General features: G+C 37.6%; 1 protein-coding gene across 1 annotated transcript in view; it reads right to left on the bottom strand.

The window, feature by feature from the left end:
* LOC136855266 (putative neural-cadherin 2) overlaps nt 1–10576 on the bottom strand; it is an 81409-nt gene extending 70833 nt beyond the window's left edge. Inside the window, exon 1 of the mRNA XM_067132165.1 lies at nt 9825–10576. Coding sequence (XP_066988266.1) covers nt 9825–9993 — 169 coding nt within the window. The 5' untranslated portion in view covers nt 9994–10576. The remainder of the gene's footprint in view (nt 1–9824) is intronic.
* Between the last annotated feature and the right edge of the window lie 2883 nt (nt 10577–13459).

Here is a 13459-nt window from a genome sequence, read left to right as displayed (position 1 = left end):
ACCCCTCAAAGACCACTCCACAAAATGCCAGGAGCCTTACAGCGAATAGCAGAAAAATGCACAGAACTGGGACTTAAAATCAGTACCAACAATACAAAAGCCATGGTCACAATCAACCCAGTCCTCTGCTGAAAGGAAACACCATAGAATGGGTGGACAGCTAAAAATACATGGGAGTCTGCATTCCACATACACTATCTTCCAAGAAAGAGATGCAGCTCCTCAAGGTCAAAACAAGAATGGGATGCAATGCTTTAAAGAGGATCATTACTTTGCAAGAAGGAGCCACATATCATCTCATCATCTGCTCACAAGTAGAATCTGCAGCACCAGTCTTGACAAGTCTCAGGAAGGATCAGCAGCAGTGGGTAGAGGTCATCCAGAACAACACCATGAGACTAATGCTGGACGACTCAATGTGGATGAGAATATGTCTCCTGAGAGTGGAGACAGCTACAATCTCTCACCCGCAGGTATGCCAAAAAAATGCTGCTATACTGTACAAAACCATCAAAGTGACAGGGATGGACCAGTAAAGAACAAAATACAAGCATGCATAAGCCTGCAGGAGGAACTAAACCCTCCTAAAATGCAAACTAGCAGTATACTCAAGACCAAAAGCATGACAAAGAACATCCCACCCGAGGGTTACCGAGAACCAGCATCCTGGGTCGCAGACCCTGTCCAGTATAACTTTACATTGCAACCTGCAAACAAGGCACTACGAACAGCACCACAAATGAGGACTGCAGCAGAAGAAGCAATCAGGAGCACAGCAGCTGAAAACACAGGTACACTGAGGGATCAGTTTACCCACGAACACCAGTAACGGCAGCAACAGTGGTCACACAAAACTTCAAAGGAAGCAGGGGGCTGTCCAACAGTGCTTCCATCCAACGGCTTAAGCTAATGGCAATCTTCAAAGCCTTGGCAGACTCTACCCGAAAAGAAGGGCACACGACAGTACACATCAACTCCAAAGTGGCAATCCTCGCACTTAAAGAGACCAAACCCAAAGAAAATGTGGCACTGATACCAGCAATTAAATCAGCAGCCAAATCACACCAAGCTGCTGGTAGGAAGGTTGTCCTTAACTGTCACAGATCACTATATACATCTTGGAAAATATAGGGACACATAGGATCTTCCTGATGTCCCACCCAACTCCCAGGTAAAGATCTTGAAGAGCTGCCCATGGGGGAGATACATGAACACAACAACAACAGACACCCTCACGCTCAACTTTATAATCTCCCTTTCAGGGGCAGACATTAGCCATAGAGCCAACCAAACACCATCACCATCCACTGCTCTCTGAGAAGGACAAACGTGAAGCACGCCACCCTCAGGGAAGATGGTAAGTGGTACACCAAAGACGCCTCATTTTTACAGATGAGAGGTTTTTTTTTAGTGTGTGTGTGTGTGTGTGTGTGTGTGTGTGTGTGTTCTGATCAACACAGTCCAACTTTCCCTCAGACCCAGACTCACTAAGTTTCCCTCTCAGACCTCTCCCACCATGCTGGGACTCACTACTATCAATCTTTCTCTCCCAGTGATGGGTACCATAAGGTTCAAAGAGGTTGAAACCCTGCCGGTCTCCTTTTATCTTCATTAATTAACCACCAGAAAAGCACATTTCTTTTCTTTTCACAGATGAGCTGCTCTAGGAGAAAGAGCCTGTGCCAGCACAAGGTTGGCTTAATCTCAGAAAACAAAAAACAATTTAGTCCTGAAGACGTCACTGATGAGCAATGAAACAGTTAGTTGACTAGAATAAGTAATTGGAAAGAAACGTGAGTAATTTTTCCATTTTACTGAAGCATAGACTGGTTCAAAGACTTCAGGAAAAGATAGTATCTGTGAACATTGCCAATGACTTTAGTAGAAACTAAGTTACATATGTGGATGCTTGTATGTTTATTTGTATGTTTGTGCTCTGTAGAAATCCGAACTGCTTGACTGATCTAGACGAAATTTGGCACGTGGCCATCTTTTGACCCAACTTAGATAATAGAGTAGATTTCAAACCCATACCCCTTTTCCCTTCCCCTTCCTCCATCCCCCTCCCCCTTCCTCCTTCCCCTTCCCGTTGTAACTTAAGTGGTAAATAAACTCTATGGGTTTATCATACCTCCTTTCATGTACTCGAGGCCAGTCAAGACAGCAATACCTGGATAAAAAGGATGGATACCACAGTAATACCTGGAGAAAAGGGACAGCCATCACCGTAATACCTGGATAAAGGGACAGTCACCACAGTGATACCCGTCAGTTCACCCACGACTGTTCTAAGGGTAAATGTTCGAATGAAAAAGTAGAACTACACGTCGGACCGTCAACACAAACTCCTCCCCTTTTCTCTTCCTGTCCCTTCATATATATATATATATATATATATATATATATATATATATATATATATATATATATATATATATATATATATATATATATATATATATATATATATATATATATATATATATATATATTTATATATATATATATATTTATATATATATATATATATATATACATGTGTGTGTGTTTATATGTATATATGTATGTGTGTATGTTCAGGGAGTAAGCGGATTGACTTAATTTTCGTTACAAGTGCAGAATCTGAATTCAACAAGACTACTCCTCTTGATACTCATGTGGATAAAGTCACTTAATTCACTTTCATGCCTACATAACCCAATATGCATAAGGTAGACAAACTTATGATATAACATTAATTCTCCTGGAGGGCAATTTTTTCCTAAGATGAAGTGTATTAGAGTCCACGAGATGATTAAAGAATAATATATGGAAGTATTAAAATCGGATGGATAAAATGAGTACTGAAGCACGAAGTCGTTTGATCAGCTTAGTTAAGCAATGTTGGCTCTTGTTATTTAACAGACGCAGAGGCTACCCAAAGATCCACGCGGCCGGGGATGGGTCAAGCAACCTCATCCTATGAATTTTTCTCTTAGCACAAAAATAAAAATTGCTTTCAGCGTTACCTGCTTTCAAGGGGAAAAGACATTTAGTGAGAAAAAACCCTCTTTTAAACTTTCTTGTAGTTATAGCACACAGAAGTTCAATTTAGGAAGATGGATTTAGGAAAGATTTTGAAGATGTTAAAATAACTTTTTTTCTGCACAGGATAGACAATGTATAGCCACAAAAAAGTAGGTTGTAAATTTAGGGGAATTCCCCTCAACTTATGTCCCATTTTATGGATTCAAGACATTGAATACGTTTTTGCAATGTTCCCCCACAATAATGGATGTTTTCATTCGTTCTTCGCAACACTCAATAACCTTTCCCCGTGTACTGAATTTGGTGCTGAACTGGAAAATAATGGCGTTTTATCGTTTCTTGATGTCGAAATACACCGACCAGCTAATCAATACACACTGAATGTAAATAGGAAACCCACTCCCTCAGAGAGTTACAAACATCACTTTTCTAATCACTCGACCTTTGCTAAGAAAAGTGTAATTTCATGATTGTTCCTTCGGGCTCATAGAATTAGTGACCCCCAGTTTTTAGAGAGAGACTAATCACATATATCATACATTTAGCCAGTGAGGATATCCAAAACATTACATTTCCTTAGCCTTGTCTATCGCTAAAAGGTCATTCTACAACAATAGTAACAAAAACAAAGGGAACTTCAAAATTTTTTAAAAATTGCCCTACTCCAAAGAAGTAGTACTGTTAAAAGCACGATTTTTGATCAACAGAAAATTAATTTAATTTTCACCTATAACAACTCATTAAAACAGAATCTCTGCAAAAGTTCGGTCAAGAATTCTCTATGAAATTCAGGTGTCTACAAAATCCCCCGTGAAGATTGTGCCCAAGTTGGAAGAGTGGAAGACACTGATCAGTCAGATTAGCCGAGCATAAAAATGCACGCAGGACCGGTGCCAGTAACAGCGCCGTCGCCAACTACTCTCTTGATTCGGATCATCAAATTTCTTTTGACAAGGCGAGACGCTTATTACCGATCAAAGGAGAATAGTGGAGGGGGCACTCATCTCAGAGTTGGATGCTTTCCAAGGAAACAAGGCCTTCGGCTCCGAAGACATTTTCACAGACCGGTTAGGATGCCTGATAGCCAATCTACAATTAGATGTTCTGGAGAAAATTGTTCCTTCGGCCAGCTAACGACTCAGTTGCTTATGCAACAACAAGAAGATGGCTTCGAGAAAAGATTTTACTAAAAGAAGTCTCCCAGAATCATAGTTTCCATTTCAGTTGTTCTTTTAAAAAACTTTGTATTTTTGCTTTTTATTTCTTTGTTAACTTTGTCATTTTTTTGTTTAGTACAGCTGAAGAGGACCTTAGTGAAGGTCGAAAGCTCTCGTGTTATATTTATTCACTTAAACTTGGTTTTGTAATAATGATAATAATAATAATATCTTTTATTTCAGCTCAGGGTCATATACATGGAGTATGCAAAGTGGAGGCAATACAATACAAACAATCTAATTTAGATACACGAGATAGCATGATAAAAATGTTAACCATCAATAACAACACAACTGCTGAAGAATTAGAAAAAACAGTATTCATATTAATAGTAATGACAGTAATAATTTTGAGAATAATAGTAGAAAATATCAAAAAAGACCTTCCTCTTCTTTTTCCGACCTCACTAGTCCCACTGTATAGCAGGGTCGGCCGCTTGATTCAACTTTCTCTCTCTATTTCTATTCCTTGGCATCCCCTCCTCCCCCCAAGTCCCACCTCACCCATATCCCTCCTCACCTCAACCACCCGTCTGATCCGCTGACTCCCCTCTCTCCTCCTCCTCCACCTCCTCCTCCCCATCACTGGCATGTTCTTGGCTCTCTTGAATGGTTCCACCCCCTCTCATCTTGTTAAATGCACTTTATTACTGGAGAAAGCTCAGTATATATAAATATATATATATATATATATATATATATATATATATATATATATATATATATATATATATATATATTATATATATATATGTATATATATATTGTTCAGAAGATGAAACCTATTCGTATGGAACAAGCCCACCAAAGGGTCCATTGACTTGAAATTCAAGCTCCCAAAGAATATGGTGTTCATCAGGAAGAAGTAAGAGGATTGAACTACATAAGGAAGAGATCCCACTTATTTATAAAAGAAAAAATAATAAATTAATAAGTAAATAAAAGTGTATTAAAATGCAAGAAGAATAATATTAGGGTAGTAATGCATTGCATCTTCGGCTGAACTGCTAAAGCTCCCATTACACAACATCCTCTGAGAGGCTGTTCCACAGTCCAGTGATGTGAGATTAAAGGGCCTCTGGTACTGAGAAGTTCAACAGCAAGGAGCATTTACTACATATTGGTGCTGCTGTTCAGCGAACCTCGTTGCTTTCGACAGGTAAACGGGATCAGGGATGAATTGTGAATGTGAAAGATCTCTGTTGAAATACAACTTTTGAAAAAGCGACAGACAAGAGACCATCCGTCGATGGTCCAAACAGAAACCTACCACCACGAACCACTCTATCTGAAAGAGACAAATCTCTGGCAGAGGCAGACATCCACAGCAGAGAACAGTATGCTAGTAATGGAAGCACAAATTACCTAAAACAGGTTTGATTTTATCACTGTTGTGAATATATGAGTCCTCACGAACAATTCCTAACTTTCTTGCAACATTTACTGAGACGTTCATTAGATGCGTCTCAGTAAATGCTGCAAGAAAGTTAGGAATTGTTCATGAGGACTCATATATTTACAACAGTGATAAAATCAGCGCAACCTGTTTTAGGTAATTTGTGCTTCCATCACTAGCATTCTGTTCTCTGCTGTGGATGTCATTAGATGTTTCTCAAAAGTTAGATGTGAGTCTAAAAGTTACACCTATAATAGTTAAAGCTTCAGACTCAATCAGCAAAGTTTCCCTAAGGAAAGTATGGGGTGGGAAACCTGTACGAGATCTGCTAACCATTAGTGTTTTTGTTTTACTGAAGCTCATCCACATACCCCACCGACTACACCACTCACTGATCCGGTCCGTGCCCCAACTGAGGCTTAGGGCAGCTTCATTTCTCATAAGTGGAGACTTTGTTACGCCAACAAGTATTGTATCATTGTCATACTGAACAATCTTGTTTCCCAGGCTAACAGCCATATCACTTGTATGCACTAAAAACAACAGTGGACCATAAATACTACCCTGTGGAACTCCAGACAAAATAGGTCTTGGTTCACTAAAGATCCCAGCCACAGCAACTCACTGCTGCCTACCTGTAAGGAAATTTTGAAGTAATCCTAAAAGATATCCACCCATTCCAAGATTCTGAAGTTTATAAATAAGTGTCTTGTGATTTACTAAATCGAAAGCAGCACTAAAATCTATTTGAATTACTTTGCACTCAAAACCCTTATCAAGGTTCACTTGCAAATGGTAAGTCAAGTCGAAAGGAGCACCACAGGTACCTAAATGCTTCCTATGTGCATATGTACTATCAGCTAACAATCCTTTAGAGTCTACATACTTATACGCTGGCTAAAAAATAAGTTTTTCAGTAACTTTTGAGAGCAAAGGGAGAATAGAAATTGGCCAGTTACTGCAGTCTGTAGATATGACGCTCTTTGGAACAGGCACTGTATTGCTAAGCTTGCGCTCATTTACAAAGATACTATGTCGACATAAAAATCTATAGAATCTGCTTATCTTGGGAGACAATACTATTATCCAGAATTTTCTTACCATCCCTGGAGCAAAATGCAAATTTTGTAAGAATAGGTTCAGTATGACAAGTATCAGGGAGAGGGACATCCTCAGCAGATTGTTTAGCCTCAAAAGCTCGATGAAGCAGTTCAGCCTTTTCCCTAGGGCCAGTGGCAAATTTACCATCATCTGTTAGAATTGGTGGAATGTAAGACGAGCCTGACCCGAAGATAGATGATGCCAGTTTAGTCCAAAACAGATGAGGCTGAGTAATTCATTCAAGTTTCTTCTTCAAGGAATTATTGTGACTTTTCCTGGCTGTATTGTAAGTTCTATTCACAGGAACGTTGAGACTCAGCAAAAACTGTGTAAGTTTCATTTGATTGATTTCATCTCCATGCAGTGAATTTGGTCTGTTTTTTGTCATGTATCAACAAACCGTGGCTGGTCATTTGTCCTGAATTTGATGAGCTTTCTTGGGTCATATCTTATTAAAATAGCCATCAGCATTTCATTTAACTTCATATATAATATATATATATATATACTGTATATATATATATATATATATATATATATATATATACTGTATATATATATATATATATATATATATATATATATATATATATATATATATATATATATATATATATATATATATAATTGTAATAGACACAATACTCTCTTAACCTCTCGAATTCTTGCACTTTTTTGGATACGCTTGTCACTACAAAGCCTTGAGATCCAATGAAAGAAATATGAAGAAATTATGATGTCCAGTACCTGAGTTCCTTAATTACAACTAGGCCACGTTGCCTTTGAGTAAATTTTGCAAGAAGACATGATTTTATATTTGAGATGTATTAGATGAGAGGGAGTCATGTCTATCAATCCGAAAAAAGCCTCTAAACGTTCACGCCCAAAAGGGGTGTGTAACGTCTTCCTTTATTGGGGAGGTGTTACAAATGTACTTTTGACTCTTTGCATATTTCAATATAACACGATGTAAAGTAAAAGAAGTACTAGATGTTTTAGTGAAGTTCATTTAACGTTTTTCCCATGCCTTGCCCTTTCCAATAATGACAACCCAGGTGTCAAATGAGGAGGTAAATTCATGACCGTACCCAAAGTAATTAACACCTGGCCCAACCTAATAATCCTCGCTCAAGGGGAAAGTTAGTGGCCTTTTGCACATTAAAGAGAACCCTTTGAGATTTCACACCGTTCCAATATTATTAAACAGTCCCCAGCCAATTTGCCACGAGAGCCATCTGAGGAAATTCCCCCTCTGATCAGTTACCTGCCATGCCATTGCGGGTCGCCTCCTTGACCTGGCCCACACTTGCATCTCCTCCAACTTAGCCTCGCCTCTCAAATCTAATTATCTCATTATTGTCCCCCACTTTCCCTCGAACCTTTCATTGGCCAGCTCTCAATGACCTTTCCAGATACCTGCTGGGATTATCAGCGTGCCCTGAGAAGAGGACAATAGATGACACCATTAAGAAGGAACTGTCAAAACACGACCACCGTCAGCGCCATTTGCAGTATAACTACGAGTTCCAATGGGACATCCTTTACTAGTGTATCTTACGACACAAGATGCCTGTTTGGATAGAGATTCCAATTGAGTACCCACTAGATGTCTCTCTGATGCTGTCACTCTGAAGGTGGTCCTAACTAACCACTTTGCCCTTTGAGTGCTGATGACTCTGTAGTCCAGCAGCACCCTTCCACTTCAACCAATTCCTCTTTGAAGGGGGACTTTACTCAAAGCAGCTTCCATTGATGCTCTTGCTATGGGAAACTGGCTCTGATCTCCTCAAGTCTTGTCCACGGAATAAGGTAATGTGATTGGAAGATGTTTGTCAGACCTCACCATTTTACCCTTTACCTGAATTTTCCACCTGTTCTCCTGTTCTCATATCCATGTCCCTTCGAATTCTCCCTCAAAAATTTTGTGATTTTGACTGTGGTATTTGATTTATCAGTGTTGGAATACCAGTGTTAGTCTTACGTTTGCCGTGATTATAAGTGTTAACATGCCGTGAGTTATTATTACCAGTGCCAAAGATCAGTGTTTGTTATTTGCTGACTTACCCCAAGTTAATTGTCACTCAAAATTCCTTTGTACATTACAACATCCCCTGCTTTGCGGATCCATGTTGTGAGTACCTGTTGTGTGAAATTACCTGTAGGTCAGCGGTGCCCTCTTCCTGCAAACTGTAGGTGCCATATCTGGTCAAGATACCGGATCCCTAGTGTGAACCTTGTCTTCCTTGCTGTACCACATCTTGTACTATCTTAGGATTCCTCCCATATTTGTGAAGTGTGTTAGCCTAAGAAGGCTTAATTATAGCGCTTGCAATTGTGTGGTACTCTTCCTTATCGATTGTGATTTTAGTACAGTAATTTTGGATAGTGCTGTGGAGCTCTATTGATAGCTCCTGTGAATATTTCCTCTCCTGATACTTTAGTGATTTATATGTTTTAAATGGACAATCTAAGTTTACCTTAAAACCTTACTTTGATGATATTTTGAGCATATTCACCAACCAAAACCTTTTCTGATCACTGAAGCGTAACCCCCCTTGGTCAGTTGTCGTTACCTAAGGCATAATTAGAGCCATCTCTCATACCCCACGGCCGCACGAACATGACTTAATTGTGATTACGCGACCCGGGTTCGTTTCCCACTACCGGACATCATAATTTCTTCATATTTCTTGCACTCGGATCTTAAGGCTTTGCAGTGATAAGTGTATCCAAAAAAGCGCGAAGAATTCGAGAAGTTAAGAGGGCATTTTGGCTATTAAAAGTACATATGTATCTGGTAAAAAGTGACCAGTAGATTCTAACACACACACACACACACACACATATATATATATATATATATATATATATATATATATATATATATATATATATATATATATATATATATATATATATATATCATACTGCATCTGCCTGAAGGAACAACCGCAGAAACTTCTGGTCAGTTGTGTTACATCACAAAGAAGATCGTCGTTCAATTCTTTACTGAACAAAAAATGATCAACTATATCAAACAACTAGATATATAAAAAGTTGAATGGGTCTCCAGTAGAACTTACCGAGCAAGGTGCTGTTCGTGATGATCTGAAAGATTTTCCCTGGATCCATCCTGACGGCAAATATATGCAATGTAAAGCCGAGTTTCTTGACAACACGTTTCTTTATTTCTTGTACACACGTGATAACCCACCACGCCAGCATTAACGCCGCTCTCACTGTGCTGCTCATTTGGTCCCTGGCAATTTTTGCCTCATTTTTTTTTTTTTTTTACATATTTCCTTTGTAACTTTTCCTCGGCTGACACTAACTCTTACGCACCACCTAACTTGACAGAGTGTCCTCCCAGCGTGAAAAGCTTCGCAATGCTACGTCTTATTTTTCCATGCGAGCAAACGTCGTACTGAAGACAAACTTTTCTAAAGAAGAAAGTTTATGGTGAACACATGTAGGGTGGGAAACTTTTAGCTGACAACTCACTTCCGTTTGGTTAGCAATTATTCGTTAATTCCCTTCACTTGTTGTTACTATTGTTTTGCAGCCACTTGCTTCGTAGAGTTTATGTGGGGGTTCAGACTCTCAGTTTCGGCTGGTTTTTTTTTTACGTAAAAATTGTTTAAGAAGTGCTTCCTTTCGTAAGTCTTTGTGTAAATATTTTCATATCAGTCGCAAAATTCAAAGAAACTGCAGGGGGAACGGAGTCGTGCTCTACGCAAAAACGCCTTAACAACGATGACACAGTTAATAACAAAGTAACTGCCATTAATAATAATAATAATAATAATAATAATAATAATAATAATAATAATAATAATGATAATGATAATAATAATAAATGCACTCAGGCACAAAATATTGGCCCTCACAAGTCAGTGGTTCAAATTCCAAAGACGAGAAGGTTTTTTTTTTTTAATAATAATAATAATAATAATAATGATAATAATAATAATATAATAATAATAATAATGTGAAATACACTGGGTATGTCGTTAGAAATGCATTGTAACATTCATATTGGAACGCATATACATAAAAACCAATCAAAAATAAACATGTATAAACCACTGAGGCAAACTGAAGTCAAATCAATGTACTTTTTTCCAAACTGGAAATGGATAAAGCTAACGTCCTAATGCATGGGCCCAAATTTTATCATGTGACAGAGAAACAAGAATCTATATTTTTTTAAGAATTAATGTTCACTGATGTTTAGATATCCTACAACTTTCGCATTATCTGTCCAGACACTAATGCCCAGCATCTCTGGTTCACAAAAAGCTCTTGAAATTCAATGCACTCAGGTAGTTCTATGATTATAATGAATAAAATACCTGTATATTCCAGAGTTATTATACTGACTTATAGCCGTGTAAAGCAGGAACGTGTTCGGAAAAAAAAAAAAGAATAAAGGACTGCGACAATTCTCGGGTCATGATAAGATTTCAGAAGGAATAGATAGTTCACAGCTTGAGACTCTGAGTGCCTCCACACTACAGTAAAACATGTCACAAACGCGTCAGCAGCTTATTGCATATATGTCACACACAGGTAGGAAACTTGAACCTGTGGCAAATGCTGGAGAATCACATGAAGCTCTGGTTACAACTACCAATATGTCGATGACTTGTATTCAACCTATTTATATGTATGCGAGAAGTTTGCAGTTGGGTGCTTAAGGTATATTTTTCTGTGGTGTGGCACACCCACTAAAGTTAAGATTTGTTGTTCATAAAAAAGTAAATATATACTGAATACGAAAACACTTGTCAACAGCGTACGTCTTTTATTCCTTTTTCGTTCCAAACCTTTAGCTGTTAGCAAGTACTCAATCATAATTAAATGTGGCAGTTAATATTAAACGGCTGTTAACTGTATGAAAAAATGACACAACAGATTTAAATCAGAAGTGGAATTCTGACGACGAAAGCCAAATAATATTCAATGTACTAGAAATTCCACAAATATTTAAATTATAAATTCTCTAATTCCCTGCGCAAGTATTCCAAGCTAGAGAACTTAAATAATAAAGGCGTACTATCAATAAGAAATAATATTCAGTGTACTAGAAATTCCACAAATATTTCAGTCAATACAGATTTTCTAATTCCCTGATCAAGTACTTCATGCCCGAGGTCTTTTAAATAATAAAGGCGTACCATCAATAAGAACTTCATTCATCTTGGAATGTAGAACTGAGAAGTTCTTTTTCCATTAGTTTGATGATTCATGCTACGGAATCATTCAACGCCACAAAAGTAGGTAATATGAGAGAGAATTGAGAAGGAAAGTTTCGACAATTGGGATGTTAAAAACTGCCCCGTAGTTTGGGCTAAAAACCAGAAATGGTCTTAACGGGAGCGCGAGGGCAGAGAGGATGCCCAAGACTGGGCTAAGACCATTCTAAACGACAATTGTATCATCTTCACAATACTGTAGTTAGATAAACATAAATAGCTTTGGGCTTAGATCAGATGATACAAAAAAGCTCATTGCAAATGAAAGAAAAATAATTGAAGCTGTGGAGAAAAATTACTAGGCAGAGATTTTACAGAGTAGGAACTGCAAGATTGAAAAATCAGGGGATAGACCAGAGAGCTTCGAGATGCCTCAGTCTTGTAGGAAGAGTGAAAGTGGACAGTCTGGCGGAAAGAGTGTAGTATTCAGAACTACTTCGGGGAACAGGAGACGGTGTGAAAGATGCGTTGGAAAGAAAGGCTCTCAACATTCATGAAGCGAAATCATATATATAAATACTTATATATATATATGTATATATATATATATATATATATATATATATATATATATATATATATATTATTTAATGACAAATATCAAATTTTTTTAAACTTCACAGCCCCAGTCTCCATCAAGCTTCTCTGTAATACGAAAACTAGCTCACAAACCATCGGAAGGAGAAAATTTTCCTAATATTTTGGGGCACGTAGTATACATTGCACGTAGTATACATATAATGTCGACGATTCATCAAATACAAAGGGACAAAAACAATAGGAGCTAGGTTTTTTTTTTTTTTTTTGGGGCGTTCTCTCAGTTAATGCGTTTACAATGGGTTCCTTGTGACGCCTTTCGAGTAGAGTTACATTCAGATATATATATCAGGGGTTGCTGAAAGTCTCTGGTTATTTTTCTAATCACTTCACAAAATGCAATTTAACTGACTCTAGTTTTGGATAACCACTGCGGACACGCACTATATAGACACGGATATATATATATATATATATATATATATATATATATATATATATATATATATATATATATATATATATATATATATACATATATATATATATATATATATATATATTTATATATAATTCCTATAATTTCTTTTCTTTTCGCGGAATGAATATCTTCAGTAGCGGAGTTTCGTGACGATTCGGGTATTCGTGAAATGTACTTTCGCATGACGTAAAGGTTTGCATCAAGAACAAATAATCTCCGTAACGAATACGCGACGAAAAAATAAACACCAGTGAAACGACTGATTTTCAGTGAGAGAACTCAAATCCAGACCTTGATATCACTTCTCCAACTTGGGTCAAAATATTTGGACTGTCAAAATCTTCAAGACGTTAATCAGTCATTGTCTTTCCGTAAGTTTACTTTATAACAATATGAATGAATTAATGTTAGCCCCCATTCAAAACTCACAGAGACGAGCTGTTCA

Source organism: Macrobrachium rosenbergii, chromosome 31, assembly GCF_040412425.1.
Source record: "Macrobrachium rosenbergii isolate ZJJX-2024 chromosome 31, ASM4041242v1, whole genome shotgun sequence".
Lineage (NCBI taxonomy): Eukaryota > Metazoa > Arthropoda > Malacostraca > Decapoda > Palaemonidae > Macrobrachium > Macrobrachium rosenbergii.
This window is presented reverse-complemented; position numbering and strand designations above follow the sequence as displayed.